The following is a 25,899-nucleotide window of genomic DNA, read 5'->3' as shown; positions in this document are numbered from 1 at the left end:
TTAAGTCTGACTATGGGAAAGTCGTCCAGGGTTTTAATATGTGTTTTACTCCTCAGCATTACGTGGACACTAAAGAATGAATGTTTGTCACACTGCTCTTATTGGCCAGCTAAACACAGTCAGTATGATCTGCAGGATTTTGTTATATGTATTTCACTTAGCTGGTGTAAACTCAAACAGCCTAATTGAGATGAATATTTGACACTGATGACACCCGCTGTCTGCATTGTTGTGATGTGCAAAAACACCTCGAAGCTCTACAGAGCTATAAACATATCATTCGTGCAATGCACTTCACTCCTGCAAAAGCAGTGGGGAATGTTGACCCAGGGGCATGTTCATCACTCCATCCGTTTCCTTTGGTGTCCTCTGATGAATTTCCAAACAGGCGAGTTTAGAAACAGACCAGGGCAAGTGCTGACTGGTGCTCTTCTACGTTTCCTCTCCCTGAAGGAAATTTGTCCTGAGGAAACTCGGGCATTGTCTCAGGGAAGCTGTTGTGTGTTGAAAGCATTAGCAAGTCTGTAAGCACAGTCGTTTTTCACCATGGATCCATTGTGCCGTAAAATGGCATTCAGACATTAACAAAAAATGTTTGGATTATCCGCACCCCTGGGTCGTACTTAAATATTATTCATCCCAAGAGGGGAAATGAGAAAATGTTCAAGGGGGCTCAGCTTGGTCTTGTGAGGAAAACCTAAGTTTATTATTCTCATTTATTTTGCGATGATGGATTTTCACATGTTCTTCTTCTAAAGATGGAAATATTTTAATAAGCTGTTTTTGATTTCACCTGAGTTTTCTCTTATTGTGTTTTAGTGTTGTTCTATATGAAAGAAATCAACTTAATGTATAATACTCATACTAAACTTTAAGGGTGAGTTCACCCAGAACACAAAAAAACCTACCTTCACGCTGTCTAGCCATATCTATGAGACTTCTGCCTCCAACACAATGTAGAAATAAACAAACAGCTCGCACACTGCAGGGCTCCAATGTCCACTTAACTTATTGCACCAAGGTGATGTTTTCGAGCATCACTGCTCTTCTCAGACTCAAGACTTGAGTAAATTAGAAGTGGGCATTGGAGCCCTGCAGTGTGCGAGCTGTTTATTTGGACTTTTGCTCATCTTCAGCCCACCACCTGCCCTCTTTGGTTTGGATGTGCGTGCGTACTCCTAGCTTCCAACATAATGTAGGTCAGTGGAAATTTATTTGTGGTGCTCAAAACCACAAATAAAATTGCTAGTGACTCTGTGAGGCTGTACTTAGTGGTGCTTTCATGAGCACAGTGACAATGTGAACATGCTGATGTTTAGCAGGTATTATGTTTGTTCACCATCTTAGTTTGGTGTGTTAACAGGCTAATATTTGCTAATTAGCACTAATCACAAAGTACAGCTGAGGCTGACATGGGAATGTCATTAGTTTTGCAGGTATTTAGTCAAAATCAGAGCACTGGACAAACTAAAATTTTGACTTAACTGTGTAAATACGCTTATTTTAAACCAATCCTCCATCTTTCTCCATTATGTTACAGATTTAGCCACTGTAGAGGTTATCTGATATATATCTGTCACACCTGTACTGTGTCTGCTGTGTCCACTGCAGCCTTATTTAAATGGTTTCAGAGTGGAGCCCAGTTAGCTATACACTGAGTAAAATTTAAAATCTCTTCAAATAGGTGAAATGCATTACTACACTGAGTATATCTGTACTTCTGTGAGTACATATAATTCTCCTTTAGTGTTGCATGTTCTTGCAGTTTATATATTAAATACAGGAACCTGTGAGTTAATGCCACTTTGAGCAATAAGCATCACACCAGGACTCCCCCTCTCCTTTCACTTATGCCACCATAATGTTTAATTTACTTTGCCGATGACTGGCTCCAGTGTTCTTAAGGCACGCTTTGAAGGGATTACAACGGCAGTTAAGTGGGAGAAAAAGAGCACAGGAAGGTTTTATGTCTTTTTTAACCCTCTAGGACTGAGTGATTAGTTGCTGTGGATAACCACTCTGAGAACCAGTCCTGCCGGCTTACATGACCATCCAATGAGGGACAAAGGTGCTCTAAGATTTATTTAGCCAAGAAAATAGCGCAATAGGACACTATAGATATTTATTCCCATATGATTAGAGGAAGTAGACTGAAGTAAAACAGACTGAATCTAAATTTACTGTTTCCAGAGGTTCAGATTATAAAAATGTATATTAGTTTACAAGTGTAATGTCTTTTACTTGCTAGTGCTACAACTCTGGTTTCAATCTAGCTGTACCTTTCTAACATCATTCCTCTTAAACATACTCCGGATGGCACGGTTAATTCCCCCCTCCAGACTGCGCAAATATTTCTTGATTTTCCAGATGAGGAAATGTTGTAGCATATTCTGAGCCAGTGTCTGGGCCTTGTTACATACATGCTTGCTCGCAGCTTACAGCATGGCTGTTATATCCATTCAGACCATTTAATTACCCCTGTGTCCTCCATTGGATTGTAAGCCCAGTTAACAAGCCTGTCTTCACACAAACACATTTTTTACATAAGCTCACTGTATCCTCTGTATGGGACACCTCTTGAAATAATATCCTAACATGGGATCTCTTGCTCTCTGATACCCAGTCCTCATAAAGTCAGAAGTCTCAGGCTGTACTAACAGACGGTATTTCCATTAGGATGCTGCAGATGCATCTGTGAGTGTTTCACAATCTGCAGTTCAGTTACAGTTCAGTGTGGCAGTAGGTGTGCTCATCACTCAAAGCTTTGTTGATGAGTGACTGATTGAGATGTTTAGGAACACAGAGTATCTATGTTTCCTGTGTTCACTCCGACTTTCCATCTCTCATTTCCTACTTATCTGACCCGGTGATTCCTCCACCCTCGTTTTCCACCAGGGCAGGTGGAAGACTTTAATCTTCTGCCTATTTTAGCTGCACCCCCCTCTACCACAGCAGAGCCCAGTAATTGTACCAGCACAGTAATTGAGCTATCTGTTGGTCCGTCCCAGCCTATTAGAGTAATGTGATCCCACCACAGGACGGCATGGCAGCCGGCTCCGCTTCCCCTGATTATGGGTGCTGGAGGCCGGCCAGACTAGGAGGCTGTGGCGGGCGGGGAGAGTTTGATTTAGATTGGAAGGAGGATGTCTTATCATGTCCCTGGTTATCGCCACCACCATTAACTACTGGCATGTCAAGGACAAAGGAATGCCTTCTTACAAATAGAAGTTTTATTTCCAAGTGAGATACACAACAATTGGAAAAAAGAGTGCTCACACTACTTAAAAATGACTCAAAGCAGTTTTCAAAGTTGCGTGTTGAAGAGCAATATTGGCTTGAACAGTTAAAACTGCATTAAGTGTGGGGTGTAATAGAACATTACATCAGGCTGACAGAAGCTTAATTCCGACTCACTGTCACCTTGTAAAGCTTTTATTGCCTGTGCTAACAGAAAGTTGCCTGTTTACACATCCAGCAGAAACAGAGCAACATTATCACTGAAGTCCAATATTCACTCTCCTTTTAGCTCTGTTTGGTCTATTGAGCTAGCAACTAACTTCTGTCTGTCTGCCATTTTATGCTTGACAGCATACAGTCGCTTTTCCAAAAGCTGCCTGCTGCTGCTGCAAAAGGGGTTGATAAGAGCCGTAGCACTGAACAATACAAGAGATGTGAGGTAAAACCAAAACAGGGAACTAAAAGAGCCTGTGATGAGCTTTTACTATGTTTTAAGGTAAAACAGTCTGTATACAACTGACAGGGATCAGATACGTAGACAGTCAAGTCATGTCAGCAGCCACACCATAAAATATATCAATCTCTCTTATTTGTGACCATGATAGTCAACAGCTTTTAGTCTCACAGGTAGACAGATTCACTTTGCCCAGGCTGCCATGAATTAATATGATGATTTATTAAGAGCTCCATTCTCTCAGTCTCCCTTGGGGTTCATCACAGTGCAGACTGTGCAGAGTAAAGGATAAACAGTGGAAACGTGCCTGTCTGTATTCAAGAAGGAAACGGGGCCCCACTGATCAGCTCATAAAGCCAGTGTACCGTAGAGAAAGTTTGAAGCTTTGGTCCGAGGGGGGAGAACGTTCAGTGTTCGTGTCCTGTATCAGTGACCCTCTGTGCCCCCTGCATGCCAGGTCTGACCCTCGCTGACTGACACAGCTGCCTCACATCCAGAACTATTACTGACCTCACTGTGGAAAGTCCCAATAGAATATATAGTTTTAAGCTATAAGGCTTTGGCATTCATATGCTGTGAATGTAAAAAAGGCAGTGAAACAATTGTTTCTTTCTGCTGAGGAGTGTGAATTATTTTCAGATAATTGCACAGCTCTGATGAAGTGGCTTCATCATGGAGCTAGATTAATAGCTAGAAGGTTGCTTGTTTCAGCTATTACAAGGGTAAGGCTAATCCTGCCTGTGTACTATGAAATTAACATTTATTGCAGAGCAACTATCATACAGTTTGGAGGAATTTAGATCAACAGAATGATCAACAGACTTCAGTGCATGAAATCTCTTGTTCTCTCAGTGAAGCTGCATTGTTCTTACACCTTCCACCTCTGGACTAAACCAGAGGATTCCTGAATTTAGCCTTAATAACCCAGAAAACCCAGTGGGTAACGTTAGCAAGCGAACTAAGATGACACGACATGTAAATAAGACAACGTTAGAGTTATCTGGAGTGGCATTTATCCTCTTTTGGTGGCAGCTAACCATTTCAACACACCTTCAGCCCTCCAGCAAGTTGGCACATACCACACCAGGGGCCTGTTTCATCAAAATTGCAACGTGTAAGCTGCAACTTGCAACATGCGATCATTTCCTCTCATGTTCATTTTAACACATTTAACCAAACAAAAGAAACACCATACTTACGACACATAAACGGGCATGTGAGAGGGCCGTAGGACGCTCACATGTCTGCAATTTGAGAGTGATAATCATTTGTGAAACCAGTACCCTTTGTGATCTACATGTAAACGGTAATCACAAATTGCTATCATGATATGGGCCCCAGTCTGTCAACTGAACACACAGTGACCAAACCGATAGAAGCCCTCCACCAAACTACCAGTAAGACGGCAAACAAGTTGTCCCCCAAATTTTGGAAGTAAATTAGTGTTACTGGGATTAGTAACTGTAATGTAATTACTGAATTCTCAATTATAATCCCCTCCCCTATACTACACTTCTCATTACTGAAAAAAGTAATCACATTACTGTAATGAGTCACAAAGTAATGCGTTACAGCCCAACACTGAATGACGCATAACACAAAATAAATAATGAATCTAAAAGTAAAATGTAATTTGACTGTTTAAATGCTGATATGTTTACAAAGTATTTAAGTTAATTACTACTGATTGTGGACTGATTGGTTACGTCTTTGTTTTGACCCTTTTGCCTATTACAGAACCTGACACCTACTTGCTCCTACAATCTTTCCCTCCGTTCAGAGTGACTTCAGTGGTCTGACTCAGAGCTGGGCATCAGCCAAGTGCGATAATTGCTGCTAGAGGAAGTGTAGACTGGCTTTATTCTGGCCTCATGCCATTCCCTATTGTTGGCTCAAGTTGGACCCGAGCTTTGGTACCTACTGTAACAGTCTGACATAAAGTCTGTAAGCTCCTTACATGCTTCTCGGATGTCTGAGCCAAAACTAAATTAGTGCAATCAAGAGAGGTGTGGCCAAGATGTGATGCATCTTGGATCATGAACATAGACCACAGTGGACTGTACGGCTTTCCTTCTTGGCCTCACTCTGCTCTACAACTCAAAAGCTACTTCCAAAGAAAATCCTTTTCCAAGTGCTGGTGTTCATGTTCACGCTGAAGCATCATCCCTCTGGAATGGGAATATTTTAATATTTGAGGCTTTTTCACTTGGAAAAATGCAGAGCATGCTCAAAGATTTCCTTTCTTTCACTTATGTAAAATGTTTCTGGTTTTAAATGACTCCATCTGTTAAAAGTTTAGTTGAAGCATAATTGCTGTCAAAGTGATTTGTATCAAAGAATGGATGACAGCATTGTATGACAGTATTTTTTTCTTGAGGCTAATTTGGCATGTACAGTCTAAATGGATGATTTATATGCTGTGGTTACTACCTACAGTATACAGTGTGTTGAATAAGAACCTTTCACGGTGGGCATCATCCAAAGCCCCCCACCCCAAAAGCCAGATTACATTCTGAATGTCGTTTTTGTTTGTTTGGTGAGTCTTCTTGTTCACATATGCATGGGTGTGTTGTTGCTGTTAAGGCAGAGAATATGAGCAGCTCACAGCCCTGCAGTCCTGTTCTCTGGCAGAGGAACTGAGGTTAGCATCAGGTTTCACATAGCACCACTGCAAAACTATCTGGATGTATTGTAGCTACATTGTCAGATCGTGCCATGATTTAAAGGGGACTTTTCCTTATCAGTCATTTAAATAATGTTACAATGTTGGATGTTCATATTAAACATGGCCAAAGTTTCAAATAATGAGGTAAAGGTATGTAGAAGTAATCCCTGTGAGCAAAAAGTATGGTTTCCAACAGTTTTTTCTACTTTCAGCTTGAGCCGATGTCAACTCATGACAGATTTCTTTATATGGTTATCTGCTCCATACACAGCATGCAAGTTCACTGCTTCACTCAGCTAACAGTATGATGTTTTTCCATTATTTTGGGGGTAGTCACGCTGAGCGATGACTCAAGTTGAGCTGGCACACTTTGATTGTCTTTCTATTACACAACATGCAAAGTAAAATAAGTAGTTTACCTGTTGGAGGTGTGATGGTCGTCTGCAGCTCTTCATCAAACATCATAATCACTGTGGCTGTTTCTGCTTGTACTATTCCTCCCTGCATTATTTGTAACTGATCACCTGAACAAATATCTCCAAATATCTCCAGATGTGGTTGTGTTGACTGGTTTTTAGCACTGCTAAAGACGCTCCGCTAATTCGGTGAGGAACACATTTCATTTCCTGTAAATTCCTCACAATAAAAGTCTCCTGTTATTTAGTCATTTAAAAGCTTTTAATATGAAGCAGTAAAACAGGAAATGTTGAGTTTTTATCAGCAATAACTAAACACAACTCTGTTATGGCTGCCCCTCGGCAGGCTTCCGGAAAGCTGGCCAATCAGAACAGAGTGGGTTCATCGGGAGGGGGGCCTTAGAGAGACGGGAGCTAAGACTGCCTGTTAAGAGACAGAGGCTGAACTGAGGGCTGCATAAAGGGCCAATATAAGATAAATAAGGAGTTGTGAATTAGCGAAGCTACTCTTTCATTCACTTTGTGATATAGAGTAATGGTGGGAATGTTTGTCTTGTTTTACTATGAAAACTTCTAGAAAAAAAATTCTAGATTAATCAATTAATTATTTGTTCTATATAATGTAATAAAATAGTAAAAACATGCAACCCACAGCGATGCCTTCAAATCCAAAATCCAAAGCAGCAAATCCATAAACACCATGATCAAAAAGATCATAGATGAGTTACATGTGATCATCCACCCAGAGAAATTTTCCAAGTAATATCTGTTTACAATCATATACAGTTCTGGACTATCATCAATGAGAAGTTGTAATCTCATTGTTATCTAAAATTTCATTCATTGTCAGATAACTATTGTCAGCAATCACTGAACTGTCTCAAGTGTTAAACTCTGGAGTAAATCATAGTGGTTCTGGCAAATAATTGCTGTAGTAGTTATTGAAGTAGAGCAAATACAGAATTAGTGGGGTCTCTTTTCTATTTAACATCTCTGGAGGCTTTTGTATTCTTCTGTATGACAATAGTGGATTATCATGAAGGTTTCCATTTATTAGACTACTTTCTCTCATCAGCAGAAGACTGAAGACATTAATGGAACAGATCAGGACTTGGCATGCTCACAAAAAAGAAGAGATGCTTCACAATGACCGGGAGCATATAAAGAAGATCAAACACAGCTGTTGTCTGTGTTGGGGATTTTCAGCATTGTCTCCCTAATGCACTGTTTTCTTTTAGTGCTTATCTATTGTGTTTGTCTGTTTCTCCTAGAAACAGCTTTTTAGATTTTACATAGGCTTATTTAAAGTGACAGTTTGATTGTTGCGGAACTGTTTTTCCGACTTATTTAGTGTCGTACATGGATGCATTAGGTCTCTAAATGCAACTTGAATGTATGCCAAAAAAGAATTCAGAAAAAATACTTCCAACTATAGAACTCAGGTGGCACAATGTTTCTGTGGTTACTAATGTTGCATCAAGGCAACAAGGTCCTCCGCCTGCTTTCCCCCAACTCTGTTAATTCTGTAGTTGTAGTTTGGAGCGGTACAGATGACATGTTGTACACATGTTGTTACCAATTGCTTTTTTTTACCTGTTGGCACTGAGCTTCACCTGGAGGATGCAACACTTGAAAAGTTCTTTCAATCCCCCTGTGAGTTGTAGGTGCATCAAGGATAATGTGAACAGTTGTTTTCCATCCTACGAACACAGGTAGTTGTGTTTGTCTGAATGCATAACCAAGCCAGAGGTGCCACTCCTGGGACTCAAACCCTGAGTCTTTGCAAAGCCTATTAGCTGTTTATTGTCTATGGTATGTGTTAGCCTTGTGATAGACTAGCAACTTGTCCAAGTTTTGACTTGCATCTCACCTGATGCATGATCGGAAGCAATGGACTGTGAAAAGAAAATGTAACATCAGACTAACAAGTATTACAGGGGGGAAATTGTTTAGATTAGATGATAAGCCATCCAGATCCTGCTGTATTTCATTTAGCAATCAATTATACTAAGTAGAAGAGGGCTTAAATGACAACCACACTCATTAAACCTGCATTAATTGAACTTTTGGCCACTTGGGGACAGCAGAAACAAGTTGTGAATAAAATACTTACAAATCATCACCTTTTAAGTTGATATGGCGAACTTGTTAGCACCTGTCCACCTGATGAATGTCCAATATTCTCTCCTCTTTAGCCTCTAAATGCCCCACTATATTCACCAGCTGGTCTCTAACTGTGCCTGTTTGCCATTTGGTGCTGAGCAGGTAGTATACAGTGGGTTTTTAGAGCTTTTTCTCTGAAAACAGCTGCCTACTTTAGCCAAAAATGACAGTATGAGAGCACTGAGAGTGAACCAAAACAGCTAAACAATGAGCTGAAACTCGCTATAAAGCTCTGTAAAGCTGATTAGAGCTTCAGATTTGGGTGATAATTCTCTGTAGGTTCATCACTACACATTGTCATTTGACATTTATATTATAAAGAGTATTGATTATAGTCACTTTATATATAAGGGCATTTGTCTGAAATTGCACTTCTGCTCTTTTTCCCATGAGGTTTATATTTTGTTACACTTTGTTTCATGAAATTGTATTCTTTTTTAATTTAGCAGAGGTGGTCAGCAGATTTTAGAGTTTACATCAGCACAACTGATGAGCAATCAAAATAAACTTTTCAGCAATAATAATGTATCTTTTTAGGGCAGCCTGGTCACTTACATTTGAGAGTTACAATGAACACACATTACATTCAGACAGAACAGAGATAAAAAAAAAAAAGTGAGAAAAAGGGACAAATTGCAAAAATACCCAAAGACTGAGCTAACCCTGAAAGTCTTCACTGTTCACACATTTCCTCTGATGCAGGACTCAAAACATCTGTTTTACTTTTGCAGGAAAGAGAACAGGCATGACTGGCAGCCCCCCCACCACCACGGCCCCTCCCTCCTTACCCTCTCCCCATCTTAATAGCTTGATCCTTTGATTATAGTGTTGGAAGGAAAGCACATGAGTATGTTCCTAGCTTTTCCTTGAGGGCACAGTGTTGGCACATGAAATGCTCTTTCATGAATACTCCCGCACAAGTGGGGCTTAATAAAGACCATCAGAGCATTAGGCCAGTAAGTGTGTGAGAACATTTTCCAGTTCCTGTGGCTAAAAATTACCGTTCATTAAGACATTGTAGCATCAGCAATCCCACACACTTCTGGATTTGACAGAGGAGTTTGTGGCTTGTGTGATTAATGTTAATCTAGTTAGTATGGTTCATTGCAATTTGTAAATTGTTAGGAGCTTGTGTAATTGTGGGTAAACAGAAAGCCTGATAAATTAAAGATTTTTTGTAAACTATGCAGTGGACATTTGCTTCCTATCTAAACAAACATCACTGCAGACTGATCAGGTGACTGGCAGAATATCAGTGTAATCAATACCATGATCTTGGCCGCGTTATAAAGGCAATAGTACAATGATTTATAAAATATTCGGAATCTGTTTGACTGTTACGAGTGAAATGCATATTTCTACCATTGAGGTCATTAATCGTAATCATTTCTCAGAATAGGCTTGTGTGTAATTACGTCCATTACTGTCAAAACATTTAGTTGAATAATTAGTTGATTAACAGAAAAATCAACAAGATTATTTATCAATGGTTTGGTGCTTCCATCTTCTAAAATGTGAGGATTTGTTACTTTTCTCTGTTTTATGTCATTATAAATTGATTATATTTGACTTTTGGACTGACTAAACAAGAAATTTCAAGATGCCACCTTGGGTTCTGAGAACTTGTGATGGGCATTTTTCACTTTTTTTCTACATTAATGGTTAATTGATTGATTTAAAAAAACTCAAGAGATTAATTGATAAAAAATGAATCACTAGTTACAGCCCTAATATCCTTAAGGGGATATATCATGCTTTTTGTGATTGTTATATTGGATGTCTATGTTAAACATAGACCCCTTTACACCTTGCATTAAAATGCATTTTGGGTAATTGGATTGCAATCGGATAGTGCTTGATCACGTGCAAGTACAGGTGTAAATGCACCCAAGACGCATTGAGGACGGATTGTGATTAGATCGGCCAAACCACCTCTGGAGGTGGTCACGGTTGTCATACAAGAACTATGTGGGTGGAAACATGTAATTGTGCGCAACTGTTCCTTATCAGCGAGGTAGCAGTCATTAGCCAGTTAGCAAGATAAGCTACTAGCAAGAAAGCAGCAAGAAAGTGGGTAATGGGTAATTTATTTAACTAAAAAGTACAACAGTAAACACAAAATGAACTAAGAATATCATGGGATGAGATCGTCAGTAAAGTCAGCGGTGAGGGTGCATGTATGCATGAGTGCAATGTGTCGTGTGAGGAAAAGATGTTGGATGGCTGAAAACAAAACAACAATGTACAGGGAGGAAGAGATCTCGGCCAGAAAGGTATGAAAGCACCGGGCCCAGGTGCTTCCAAATAGGATGATCTGCTCTCAGCCCTCCAGGTACCTGCTGCATTATAGAAACAGAGTATAAACAGAGTGTAAAAACAAGCCAGGAGACCGTCACAGAGCTGGACAGAGCGATCGGATCTCAATCGGATCTCAGTGTGGACACTGGAGACACACATTAATACCAGGTATACATGTAATCAGGTTAAATAATAATGAGAGATGCATTTTAATACAAGGTGTAAAGGGACTAACAGTCAAAGGTCCAGAATTTGAGGTGTATGTATGTAAAAATGCTCCCTGAAAGTCAAAAGTCTTCAACCTGCTCTGCAAAATTACCTCTAATTCCTCCTTGTGATGACATCAGATTGTCCATGCATGCCCGCAAACGGCTGTGAGTTCCATAGTCTTTGTTGCTAAGGTTCTTGCTGAGGTTGTTCCATGTGTTTTTCATGTTGTACACTTGCATATTTCATACACAGGTGAACAATCACACAGTGTTTGCTCAGGAAGACCACTTAAGTCACTAATCTGATTAGCATCAGCTGATTTATTCATACTTCACAATCAGTGGCTCCTTCACCTTCACCAACCTTCAGTTGACTAGGGATATCCAATTATATTCATGCAGATGTGCAGTGCAGACATAATAACCCAGCACATCTAATTTTTACCCTGCAGATATCTTCAGATATCACCATTTGATGCTGCATCTGTTCCCCTTCAGCCTACCGTGAGCTGAAGTGTTTCAGGGACAGAGCAGACATGACGTCTGCCAACATCTTAGAGAAGCTGTTTCTTTCGTGTAGTCACTAAGTCACTAATGACAGTTTTTGATCAGCTTGTCCCCTTATTATCCATGACGCATCTCAAATCTTAATTTTAAAAGCAAAGTTCAGTATGTTCTCATCACATGTACCCTTTCTGGAGCTACAACATTTAATTGTCAGACAAGAAAGTGACAGTAACCTGCAAATGGACTACATTTATATATTTCTTTAATTCACACACAAATGGCAGAAAGTCATACAGTGTATATAAGGTACCGGCCAAACCAGGGAACCATCGAGAGCAACTTAGAGTTAAGTGTCTTATTCAAGCACAAGGACTGCGAGTAATGGAGTAATGGTACATTTGTGGAGACATGAGAAATCACAAAATATAGTCATTATGGGTTATAATCCATTGGCCTTAGTTTTACTACAATGCAAAATCAGATACACAGTATATCATTCATGTGATCATGTTTATCACATATGCCCCTTGCAATATGAGTACCTCTTCAGCATGACAAACGTGGGACTGGAGCGTCATTATAGCGATCAAGATGCCAGTTTAACACTAGCATCTGCAGCCATGGTTTGCATATTTCCTCCTTTTAGTGAAATCACTGCATTAATAAGCAGAATTCACTTACCTCATGCTGCATGTCTCTGTTGAAAAAACTACTTTGGCTGCAAATTGTGAGTCTGTCATTTCATTTACTTGCTTTTTTGTTTCTGAGCCCCTTTTTAAAACTTGAAAACTGACATCTTGTTTACCTGATTAGCAAACTATTTGACCTCACGGCTGTTAGCTAAAGGTTAAGAGTGCAAAGCAAACCATTATTCAAATCATTTTTTTTCTCTCTCTCTGTGTCTCATCCATATATCTTTGAGGATTCCTGGAACCCTGGAAGGCTGGTATGTTGGAATTTTTAGTGCGACACCAGATATGTTCCCTCAGTGCCATTCCTCGGGGCAGCGGAGTGTGACCACACAGCGCTCTGCAGAGCAGGGATTTGTCTGGCTGTGCTGTCGGGATGAGTGTAAAGAGTGAATGGGTCTCTTAAGGGCTGACAGACATGGATTCATTTATAAAAGTGCTCGAGAGGAGCGGGGTTTAATCTGCTTGAGTGATCCTATATCTTTGGAAAAAGTCCGGGGGCAGTCTGAACATGTTCATAGTGGTTAAATCCCAGAGATTCATGCTTAAGTGCTGCTGTTATAATCTTTATGCACCCTGCTGCTGATGAGATCTCTCTTACATGAGGGTCTGTAGTGAAATTGATTTTTTTTTGTGCCTGTTACTCAAATGCACCCTCTCTGTTAGCCTAATTAGCCTCAGCCCCACCCTTACTTTATGACATTGAAATTTATGTTTAGAATGATCTCAGTCACTTTCCAGGTTAGAGTGTGATCAATATACAACAATACCCGTCTTTGAGTGGTGACTCACTTTCTCCAAATATGATGAAGAGCTGTATTCATAATCCTCAAGAGGAGTTAATCAACAAACCCCACCTGTGGGCAGGACATGACGAATGGCACTACCTGCTCACATGGGATAAAAATAAAAGACTCCCCTGTGTACTTATGGGTAATGACAGGAAATAAGCCACTGGGTGAGAGGTAAAACAATGTTTGGCACTGTAGGGCACCAAAAAAAGAAACAAGAAAACCTTGAATGGGATGGAATTTGTAGCAGCCGTCTGCAGCTTTGAAAGGCAATGGCCCCATAAGTGGTTTTCCGCTTTTTAGTTATGCCATCAGTGGTCTGTTCACAGCATGTTAAGTTTTTTCTAAGTGGCAGCAGAAGAATGATTTGGTTACTGCAGATGGTCGCCGCCTGGTTCCCTCCAATCCTGAAACACAGCAGATCTCTCTGATCTCAGCTGTCTCTCATTCATTAAGATGCATATATACGAACAATTTAAGTCCAACTAAAGTAATCCCTTTCTGCAGTCAAAAATCATAGTGAAGTCTGTTGTTAATATTTTGTATTACTGAAAGGAGCTCTATGCTCCGCTCTGTTTGTGGGCAAGTTTCGTTCACATAAAAGTTCCCAAAGAGTAAAAACACTGCTTCAAGCTTTAAGCTAAGTCCTGCTTTCAGAAATAAGCTGACAAAAACGTAACTTATTTAGGAGTGTCAGTAGTAGGAGACCCAAAACAATTACAGAATATGAGGGAATCCTTTTACATGAAGTTAGATGCTAAAAATCTTTCTAAAGCAAACTGGTCTGTGATGGGGCAGCTGTCAGAGTGAGAGAAGTTTCCCAGCCACTACTGAAATGTAGAGGTTGCTGTGCCAAAATAAACCAACAATAATCATAAAATCTAAAAAACCTTTCAATAAATCGGCAGCCATTATCATGACAATATGGTGAACAGAATATTATTTTTGAGTTTGTTTTATTTATGTATTTATTTTTTGTTATTTTCGGTATCATATTTACACTAAAAATTAATTCAGATTAAGACATTATGGTTGCTGAGACATATCAAATGAACTGCATATCTGAAACGCTTTACAAATTCAAAAGACACAAGCGCATTAACGGAAAATACAAATGCAAAAGCCACAACGGAAGTGAGCAACAACTGGTGTTGACAATGAAACAGCCCACTATTAGTGCCGGCGGACTATTATTGCCTGCACATGTGGAATAGGAAAGTTCTTGCCTGTTTGAAACTCACAGTTTGTTGAAGAAAACCTGCCAGCGAGCAGGATAGGTTTACAGAGTCAGTTACCGTGGTAACTGACCCAGCGGCGCCGGAATGAGTTTTGAAGTGGGGGGATGTCCCATCCATCCCTTGTCTGAACAGGCAGAATATCAAGTTATAACCAATCAGTCTGATGTGTGTAGAGGTGTGTGTGTGTGTGTGTGTGTGTGTGTGTGTTCTGCAGATGTCTGGTGTTGTTTTCAGGTGATTTCATGAAGGTAAAAACAGTGACTGGTCGTGCATAACGGCGCTGCGCTCTGGTGCGGCACTTCACAGAGGCTACAGATTTATCAGCATATCAGTCCAGCTTCCTTCAGATGCTGCAGGGATTTAATGAACTGAAGGAGAAGCTTTTCATACAGTGTAAACAGCTGTGGACAACAGATACTGTCAGAATCACCCACATTTGTTTACAGATCAATACAGATGATTTAACATTTCACTTCTCACTTCACTTCTTCTCAAACAGGCAAGAACCTTCCTCTTCCACATATGTAGGCAATAAAAGTCTGCTGGTTTCATTGTCATCAACCTTGTTGCTCACTTCTGTTGTGGCTTTTGTATTTGTGTTTTCCGTTAATGTGCTTGTACTTTTTGGAATTTGCAAAGCGATTTGGATATGCAGTTTGTTTGACCCGTCTCACATGATAATTGCAAGTGTTTCCCCCTTGTGAAGAAAGGCAGAGATGATCTATTCTTGTACAACAGGTCTGGACCACTCAAATTTATTTCACACCTAAGAGAAAATTATAGGTTTGAGAAAATTGATGATTGCCACTTGTATATGCATCTTAAGAACAAATCTGAGTGGTTCTTGCATGAGGCCCAATGATTTCTCTGCTACTTACATAATGTAGATGGTGGAAATGTTGAGCAGTGTGGCAGTTTGAAGATATACTGGTATCAGCGTGTGTGTGCTGATAAGAAATTGCAGTTCACAAATACCAAAGATATGAAAGAAAGTTATGTACCAGAGACCATTCTTTAATAAACAGATTTAAGGAATCCTTATGAAAAAGTTTGGTTGCATGTGTTTATGTTAAAAAACAAATAACAGCTGATATATTGATATCAGATTTTTTACCTCTCAAATATTGATATTGTTATCTAATATTCCAAATTCTGATGTCCATCCAAAACATTTTCCAAAGCTCTTTTTGGTATTTGTGCCCTAATACTGTAGAACAAAATTATATGTCCTTGTTTGGGTCGATGGTAACCTTTTGGGTCAAACTCCTTTATACTATTAAATATATAAAAAGCCTTTGTAACAACTTCAGCTGTATTTTCTCCTCAACTGTCTCTCCACAGATGAGGTGAACATTCTGCAGGAGCTTTCTCTTCAGGTGTCAAACAGCAGTAACGCCTCTATGACTGTGGAGGACAGCAGGTGTCCAGTCCTACAAGTGGGACAGTACTCCACCTTGGCTCTCCCTCTCCGACAGCTCTTCATTGACGGGTATGGTTTCATCTACACCTCCGTATGTTAACTCTTTATAAACAGCGCCTTCCTGCTGTGTGTAAAAGTGGAGGCCTTTATGTTTGTATGGCACTTACATGGCTTAATGGTGTGTGTGTGTGTTTGTGTTTAGGTTTGCAGATGAGTTCAGTTTACTGGTGCAGCTGCGGAGTCCTCAGAGGGTTGAGCGCAGTGTCTTTACCATGCTGAGCCCCGACAGCCATGTTATGCTGCAGCTGCGGATCAGCGCTTATGCCGTCATCTTCATTGGAACACAGCAACGGCACTATGAGTGAGCCCACTTTCGCATTTGTCATTCATTTGTCATTATCTTCTTTCCCTGCTGCTTGTGTTCATTCACAATGCAGTTATATAAAAAAGGACATAAACAAGCAATACTTCCTGAAAGACAGGTTAATATCAACTTCTCTCTTACATTGGCTGGTGCTATTGTTATGAAGTCTTTAGATGTGTTGTCAAATGGTGAACACCCACAAAAGGAGAACAGTGCAGCCCCAAATTGATACAAATAAGTGTATTGTGTTGATCTACTTCTATTCAATGCTATGCAAACTCCTTAGAGCAGCTTTAAGAGGCTTTGATTCAGAGATAAAATTGCTCAATATCTACCAGTGACAGAACTCCAAACAAGTACATGCATTTGAATTTGAATGCATTACCTAATAACCAAAAAATCCAGATGTCAGAAGGTGATTACCACATTCATCTCAGGTAATGGAGGGCCGCTCATGCCCAGTCCTGTTTTTTAGGCTTCAGTGTATGCAAATATGAAGGGCACCTCTGTGGAAGTGTATTTATTTGCAGCATGTGTGTATTTGTTTCACTGTGTGTTGCATGTGTGTTAGGATGTCTCTTTGGTGAGATGATTTATTAGGTGTGTCTTGGCAGGTTCCTCCTCTCCGGTAACCACAGAGCTCAGAGCAGTATATCACTGCAAGGCAGCAAACAGAACTGGGCAAAAAGATAGACACGCATGGATACTGTACTTATCTTGTAATCTTGGCACATGGTTGATTATATTTTTTACCTTGTTTTCATTTCAAAGCAGCATGTCTGTTAAGTATGTTCGTTGGTGGCCTCCACCTACAAGGTTCAGTTGGGTCTAGAGCCCAGTATTGGCCCTGAATGTAAGACAAGCCTCCCCTTTTCAATGCCTGGAAAAAGACTGCGAGAGGATTGTAAAACTTCGATACTAGTCCTGTTGGAAACTTTTCACAGACATACTACCGGTATTAGTCTAAGGAAAAGTATAGTCCTCATAAGCCTTTTCTGTAGTAAGATCAAAGCATGAATTACTTCCATTAAAGAAGAATGTAAATCCCACATTTGTATAGCTTGTCTATCAGTCACATACTCATACTTTCTCCTGTCAGGATCTTGGAAGCAGAATGAATTTCTTTGTTTTTTGAACTCCTCATCATGACTTCTGGTGGTAAATCTCTCATGCAGTTCCCTGTATGTTTCTGAAGTAAAAAGATTGGAAGATGCATTTGACTTGTTTTTACACATTAGGAATCAATTTTTCCACTGCTGCAAAACACTAGCCATCAGAAACTCACGCAGGTTAAACTGGACTAAACTCCTAGCAACACTGAAGCTACAAACAGCACATCATGAAAAACAATAACTACTGTTGTATATATGTAAATGTCATCAAATATGATACAACCCCCACTTTTTAAAAAAAATCAGCCTATATGTAGGCCAGTATGTAATTGTTAGCTATACTGAGCCTTGTAGCCTCTTTTAGCTCATTGTTTTGAATTTACAGCACATTTACTGTATGTATGGTTCAGTCTCAGTGCTCTCAGTGAGCTTGTTTCCAGCTGCAGCAGGCAGATATTTATAGCACATAAGCTCTAATAAATCCACTCCACGCTACCCGCCCAGCACCAAACAGCAGAGAAAATTAGCAACTTTCCTCACTGTCTAAATACGGTGAGGAAAGTGAAACATCTAGCAGTCAAAAAGACAGATTTTTAGTTTAGCAAAGCTAAAAGGAGACTTAATATTGGACTCATATTCATCAGGTGGACACAAACATGGCTTCAGTCAAAAGATAATGTTGCTTCATGTCTCCTGGATGTGTAAATGGGCAACTGTTAGCTAACACAAATTGATAATATGTCAGAGGTGTGTGTTTCTTCGCTAGTTGTGGGATTCTTCACAAGTCTTCAAGTCTTCACACAGTCCCTGCCTTTGTGTTTAAACATTTTAATCAGGAATTTATACCCCTTCTGTTATGTGTACTTGTATCTTGGCCTGATACATGAGCAGTTTTTACATGTAGATTCATTCCTACCACCCAACATGATATCAGATGATATTTGAACTACAGCCGAAACCTGACTGTTGAAAAACGAAAAGTTCTCATGAGTTGAGAGAAATAAACATTCGTACTCATATTAGCTGTGTTTCCATTAACCTACTTTATGTGCATTTTGAAGTATTGCAGTAGAAATGCTTATGGAAATGCCAAAATTAAAAAAAAAACTTCCTCAATTTCGCAAAAAAGTTTTTTCACGCTCACTTGAGGTGGATTTTGGAAATGTCAAAAAAGAGTTAATGTGCAAAATGGGTAATGGAAACACATTTGTCAAATAAATAATGACGTAGCAAACGTTTAACTCACATGGCTGATCAGCTCTTTCCGCTCTTAGCATCTTCCGGTGTCCTCCCAGATATTCCATTCCAGGCGTGAAACATGGCTAATTACAACTTGTCCAATTGAAACAAATTCCTGCAGACCTCTACATTTTTCTCTCATCAAAGAAATATAACTATTTGTTTTGTTTCATGCTGGCAACCTCTACTTCTTCTGCTGTTTACTGGCAGATTGTTTACGCCTATACTGCCATCTTCTTATGAAACTATGTGTTGCATAGCCTAGTTTATTTGCTTCAAACTAGTTGATGGAAACACACCTAATTCGCATTTTCCATTTTGCGACATTTCAAAACTTCACTTAAAATTCTCTTGCAAATCCAAGGGAAACACAGCTATTGTCTTCAAAACTTAAGAGGCCCTGAGAGTGATTTGAACTCATCTCCTAGATGAAGATGTAGACATTCATCTCAAGACAAACAAAACTGAAGACATGTGATTACATAATGCTTGTGTGTCTCTCTCTCAGGCTCCCAGTCAGTGGTCTGTCCGATGGAAAGTGGCACCATGTGGCTGTCAGTGTGTCTGCCAAGCGGCTGGCACTGTATGTGGACTGCTCTCTGCTGGAGAGTGTGGACTGGGTGTACCACGGCATGGGGATCAACACTGATGGGCTACTCATGGTTGGAGGCATCATCGAGGGTTTTGAGACTCCATTTGAAGTGAGTGGTTTCCACCCAGTTTTATGTATATCTGTATATGTGTATGTGTCTCTTTTTTCTTTTCCCACTGATCCAAATAGAGAAATGAAGACACACCCTGGCCTTGACACCATCCCTTATAATTATAAACCCCGCACCCTATGACCGATTCTGTTACTCTGCCCATTTCTTTCTAAACATTTACAAGATGCCTAGACCCACTGACCTCAGCTGACTCAACAATAAACTTCAGGATGTCTGAATGATCCTTGTTGGATTTTTAAATCTCTACTTTTAGAATTTTGGCCCAAATTGTTGTATTGCGTGTGTGTGTGTGTGTGTGTGTGTAATGATACATATTATTTGACCAGATTTGTTTATTTGTTAGGATGCCCATAAGCTGTGCCCTAAAGCACAGCTAGTCTTCCTGGGGTCCACATAAAAAAACATACATTTAACATTACAGTCAACACAAATGGCAAACATAAGACATATATTAGAGAATAACATTAATATGTATGTGTAAAACATACACTGATGATGAGTTACCAGCAAAAACTACAAATCTGCATATGCATAGCATTCTACAAGTGTGATGTTCCTAGGTGTTTCCTTATTTGCTTTGTGGCATTCACCCATAATATCTGGCAGTAATCAAGCTGCAAGAGTACTTAATACAAGTTTAGTTAAATCAGGTGTAAGGTATTTTCTGCATCGCCTTACTAGAACTGATGTCTTGCCCATTCTATTGACAATAGTGTCAATGTGTTTTGACCAGGACAATGTGTTGTCAAGGGTGATGCCCAATAACTTGGTTTCCTTTACTTGTTGGATGGGTGTTTTATTTATAAAGAGTTTAAGCTCTGGCTCTTGCCTTAGAGAATGATTTGAACCAAATATTATGCTTTTTGTTTTGGATATGTTAAGCATCAATTTGTTTTCAAGGATCTACTTTCCAACAATATCTGGCTCCCTGTTCAAGATGGTAGTCAGATCAGCAGGTGTTGTTGTTGATCCATGTGCTGTAGTGTCATCTGCATACATAGTTAATTTAGCGTTTCTTAGTATGCAAGCTGAAAATGGAGTACATCAGTGGGCCTAGTCAGCTCCCTTGAGGAACTCCATATTCCACAGACCTCCATTAAAGAAGACTCTGTGATCTATTTACCAGATAGCTTTCCATCCAGGCAGCTGCAGATGGTCTAAATCCGTAACACTCAAGCTTTTCAAGTAGGAGCTTATGGTCAATAATATCAGATGCTGCCGTAAAATCTAATAGGACTGCTCCACATATCATTTTGTTGGCCAGATCTCTGTACCCATCATCTGTCATTTGCACTAGAGCTGTGCATGTAGAGTGTCCCTTTCTGTAAACATGCTGGAAGTTTTTTTTTTATCAGATTATTTACTGAGAGGTATTCTTGTATTTGATCAAATACTGCCTTCTCCAAGATCTTACTTATTGCTGGTAATAAGCTTATGACCATTAGGGCCACTAAATAATGTTTTCATGTCTTTGGGCAGTAGAATAACTTTTGCTTCTTTATGGATTGTTATGCAATAGCCAGATGATATTTAAAACAACTGTTGCCAGACAATAAGCCACATGTGCATATTCCAGTTCATTTGTATTTAGTATGAAAAGAAATGTATGCCTGCTCATCCTTCCAGCACACAAACACACACACATAGGAAAGAACACACAAGTAGTTTTCAACCCTGTGGCCCTTTCCAACCCCAGTCCCTTTTCATCATAGACACAAAGACGTGTAGCCTCTAATGCTTAGAAACCATGTGTTTGTTTTCATAAAGTATGCGTAGAAATCCCCGTAACCAGCTTTAACCACAATTTCAATTACCTCCCAAGCACCACTGTTACATAAAATTATAGAGGAAACAATGATGAGTGTTTGGACAGAGGATGAGTTCAGTATCCTCAGCCTCCCCTTGTTCTCCAGACAACATGAGGACATTTCACTTTACTTTATTGTCCCTTCAAGGGGAACTCGCCTTGTTGTGGCACAATGAAGTCAAAGTGTAGATTAATTGGAAAAGTCTGCATTACGTTACCTTGTATGTTCTTAAGTTTTTCCTCTTATGGGGCAAAAACTGACACATTTCCATTAGAAGCAGATTTTGATGGCCCATAATGCACCTGGCTTTGTGTTGCGGACATGCTGTCCCGGTTACAACAAGCACTCGTGTAGCCTGAGGATCAGAACAGGCAGTGTAACTGTATCACAATGGAGGTAAAGAGAAGCATTATTGAATCCGCATCTGGATTTGTTCTCAGCACCAGATAAAAATGGATTCTCCATTGCCTCGTTTCCCGTGTTGACAGCGTTTTGCTGAGCTTCAAGGATGGAGCACTTCTTCACAGAGGTGGTGACAGTCTTGTCCCTGGACAATCTTTGGTGTAAGGCAGCACTAAACTATACGTAACTTTACTCTGCTTCTATTTATAACTCTCACTGTCATCCAATCCACTGCAGCACAGCTGGAAGGGTCACATTCTGGTTCATTCTTATGGCTTAATACCAGAACATGATATAACAGAATCTGCAAGGGTTCATAGAAATTCAGCATATTTTATATTGGCTTGAGAATCATACAGTGCAATTTCAGTGATGTGGGCTTATATGCAGGCCCATAACTTTCAACTGTCTTGCTTACTGTAAGGCCTTTGTCACCTTTTGTCATGAATTCATTAAAGATCCCCTCCAGACATGTATTAAGACATATAAAAATACTTGGTTGGAACAAAAATGTGTGTCCAATATGTTTTTTCCACAAAAAAAGTAAATCAAATTAAAAAATAAAATCCTTTAAATGACATCTACTCCTTCTCCCTCATTTAAAATTCTGAATCTTGAATACAAGGTGTCTCCTACTTCACTACTCTCAGTGTATGTGCACTTCAAGTTTCCACATCACACTTCTGTATGTTGCATATTGGACCACGATTTGCTCCAAACTAGTTGTGATGTTACAAATCATGCTCATAAGCCCACCCCTTAAAATCAGATTTTCAATGAGCACAGAGGAACTTTCCCCCTTCAGCAGATGAATGTGAAAACAGCCTTCTAGTGTCAAATTCTGCACATTTATCATTCTGCACAGTGAAGCTCAAACATCCAACTGAAGTAACAAGAAGAAAAACATATTTTTGAGTGGAGTGGGATTTTAAATAACAATGTTTTGGTCCACACAAGGTATTCTGATAACTGGATGCTGTGTGATGCTTTATTTAAAAAACCCCACTTAATAGTTGCCAGGGATGAAATTACAACTATGGATTGTTTCTCATCTGTCGCAAACTTTTTTTTTTTTAGTGTGTTTACTTGATGCTTTCCCTGCAATAAACAAAGAAATTGTTCTGTGCTTGGTTGAATGCTGAGTCATGTTCATCTGCAATGAAACTGATTATATATACTCAATCTCCATAGTTATGTTCATGTATGGCATACATTGGTAGGACCTATCAGTTTAATCTTTGTTTGGTTGTTAAACCTGCAGTGTGGAACTTTTACATATAAATGAACGTCTGCTACTTTCAAGCCCTTGCCAAACAAGTTCACACAATTTCGATTAGGCCTATCACCACCAGATAAATCACTCTGTATTTCACAGTATACAGAGTTTTTAATCTGGTGTCGGTGGCGACATTCACACGCTACTCGGATGACTGCATACAGAGCATGCGCAGTAGAGACTTACACCGGCCGAGTCGCTAACTCCTGGTTAGCTGTCTGCTAACTTGAATGGGGATAAATTAATGTGGCTCTTCTAGACTTTCCAAATATTAACAGACCGAATGGATCAAATTCTGGTAGTCAAACAGTACATTTTGTTCGGGTTGTGTGACCCTCAAAACAATTTATCCACCTTTTTACAGCCGCAACCGTAGCGATGGAGTAGGCTATGGTGGAGGCTATGACATAAGCACAGTGTTTTTGTAATTACTGCCAGAAGGGGGAGACAAGTCCTGCACTCCAGCTTTAAGTCTGTTTTATAACTCAAGATCAATCACCAACAAAAATTAATAGAAATTCTTTTCCTACATGGAAATATACAGCAGATGTATGTGTTTAGCAGGCCTGTGTGTTGTTGGATGCCTCTATTTTTAGGGTATCATGGGATTTTTTCTGGCAGAGGTGCCTGAGATTTGGTTCCTCTGCAGAGAACATGAAATATCTCCGAAACATTATCTTTCTATATACAGCAATGCAGCTGTGCATCAAATAAAAAAACACCACCCAGATGGAGTTCCTTCAAGCCTTTTATGTACGTCTCTCGCTTTCAACTTGCCTTGGATCTGTTGTAAGACACAAACAGCTTGTTAAAATGGGTTGTCGTTTTTCAATAATGGGCGTCTTTGGCACTTATTAGCTGTATGATATGCACCGACATGCCTCAAGTTGGCAAAACGATGAGAAATATGTATTTTAATATTACAGGTACAGTTCATTTAAAATCCTTGCATGGTTTCATCATTTCATCTTGAAGTGACGCTTATCTGTCTTTAAACAAACAAATTCACATGACACATACACACATGCATGTGCACACACACAGACACGCACACACACACACACAGATGCTCTCTCACCCACCGTCACATTCTCATAAACAAAGCCTGGGGACAGAGCTTTTGAAGTAAATGTCTGCTGATGCTTTGTTTGTCATTTTTGGCCTGATGTCAGAGAGTTACTTGGAAAGTCAGAGAACCATGGAAACTGCAGTGAGGTATATGTATGACCTGCAGTAACCTCCCTGTGTGTGTGTGTATGTGTGTATCCAGACTGTGAAATGTTCTTCCGTTCTTTGTATATTTTGTTTGCATGCATGAAAAGCTGTACAGTACAAACACAGCACACGTACTGTGTGAATGTATTGATTGTAAGATACAGAAGGATAGCTTGGTGTCTGGAGGTTCAGTATGATTCAGTTTGTTTACATTTTAACATTTCAAGAGAGAACTGGAACACATGTATCGTGACCTCCATCGGCAAAGGTGGAGATATAAAATAGGGATGGAGTGTAGATGTTTAGAGAAAGTGATTGTTCATTTGTCACCTTCAAGACAACATGTTCCTAGTGGTTATTTGCTGGTCAAAAGATGTCTAAATATCTAAATTAAAAACAAGCTGAATTTAGTTTTAGATGTCAAGGTTATATATAACTATAGTTTCAACAACATTCAAATGATATTTCAGTGTGAAGCAGCTTGTAACATCTAGATATTGAAATGTAGTCATTGAAATGGTATAGAAACAGTAGTTATGTGCAACCTAAAAGTCCAGTTTTAACAAAGATCTCTAGACTTCTTTTGACCCTGAAACCACCAGAATCACCACCATAATTTCTCACAAAATATCTGTGTTTTTGTAAAAAAAATCTGTTAAGAAAACACCAAACCTGCGATATAAGTTGGGTAACTGATGTTATGTGATGTGTTGTAGAGTCAAATGTTCAGGGTGTATTAAAGCAGATATACCTTAGAATCTGTCCAGACTCAAGACTCACAGTTGTAGCCATCTGTAATCATCAATACACTATAACAAGAAGCATTAGGTTGTGAACGCATCTTTACATTGTGTGTGCTTGACTCCTCACACTGTATGTAACGTTTCTGTCTCTGCAGGGTCATCTCCGACAGCTGACCTTCCTGATGGGCGACCCAGACGCCGCCCAGCAACACTGCAGCCACCACCCGCCCCGCTGCGGTGAGGTTGTTTCCAAGCCTCCCCGCTCCCCACGCACCAACAACGCCCTGGAGGTGAGGAAAGATAGATGGAAAAGGAAAAAGAAGAGATCACAAGAGAAATGAAGTCTTAGCATTAATTATTCCTTTGATTTATGCACACAGCGAGGCCCTGACATATAACTAAGGTGTTTAAGGTGAAGCTCATAGATGTCTTTTGAAGCCCGCATCCCAGACACTGAGACTCCTGTAGTTAATACTTTTACAGCAGAACCCGTCATATCCTATGAAGCATGATAAAAGATCATTCAGAGGATTTAAAACAAAAACTGCAGACTCCTGTGGTTTTGATCCAGTCTGGTGTAATTTAACAACTCTCGAGTGTTTGGTTGTTCATCAGTTTAGCCATGAACTGTGTTTGTTTGTGGTTTTTAAATTTAGAAATTGTCCCCACTGTTCCCACACAGAATCTACTGCTGTCCTCAAATGACCTGGAGGACCTGCTGGGGGATCCCAAGAACGAGTCATTTTTGGGCTTTGGCAGAACTGTAAGTAGGATATTTTGGTACCTAAACTACTGAAAAATATTACAGTGATATTTAAAGCTGTGCTCAAAATTCCCTGTTCATTTAGGTGTTAAACCCAACCAAAATAAAAAACATGCAGATGCCTGGTTTCACAGCTACGTCGCAGAGCTGTAGTTTGAGAGTTTT

The 25,899-nt window shown here is 39.8% G+C and overlaps 1 protein-coding gene across 2 annotated transcripts in view; it reads left to right on the top strand.

The window, feature by feature from the left end:
- si:ch211-196i2.1 (collagen alpha-1(I) chain) overlaps positions 1 to 25,899 on the top strand; it is a 119,187-nt gene that overhangs the window by 21,395 nt on the left and 71,893 nt on the right. For both annotated transcript variants that reach the window (XM_044334169.1, XM_044334170.1), the window contains exons 2-6: positions 16,009 to 16,156; positions 16,290 to 16,448; positions 19,311 to 19,503; positions 25,127 to 25,261; positions 25,654 to 25,734. In XM_044334169.1, coding sequence (XP_044190104.1) covers positions 16,009 to 16,156; positions 16,290 to 16,448; positions 19,311 to 19,503; positions 25,127 to 25,261; positions 25,654 to 25,734 — 716 coding nt within the window. The remainder of the gene's footprint in view (positions 1 to 16,008; positions 16,157 to 16,289; positions 16,449 to 19,310; positions 19,504 to 25,126; positions 25,262 to 25,653; positions 25,735 to 25,899) is intronic.

This window comes from Thunnus albacares, chromosome 18 (genome assembly GCF_914725855.1).
Source record: "Thunnus albacares chromosome 18, fThuAlb1.1, whole genome shotgun sequence".
NCBI lineage: Eukaryota > Metazoa > Chordata > Actinopteri > Scombriformes > Scombridae > Thunnus > Thunnus albacares.
Note: the sequence above shows the minus strand (reverse complement) of the source record. Positions and strands in the feature narration are given on the sequence as shown.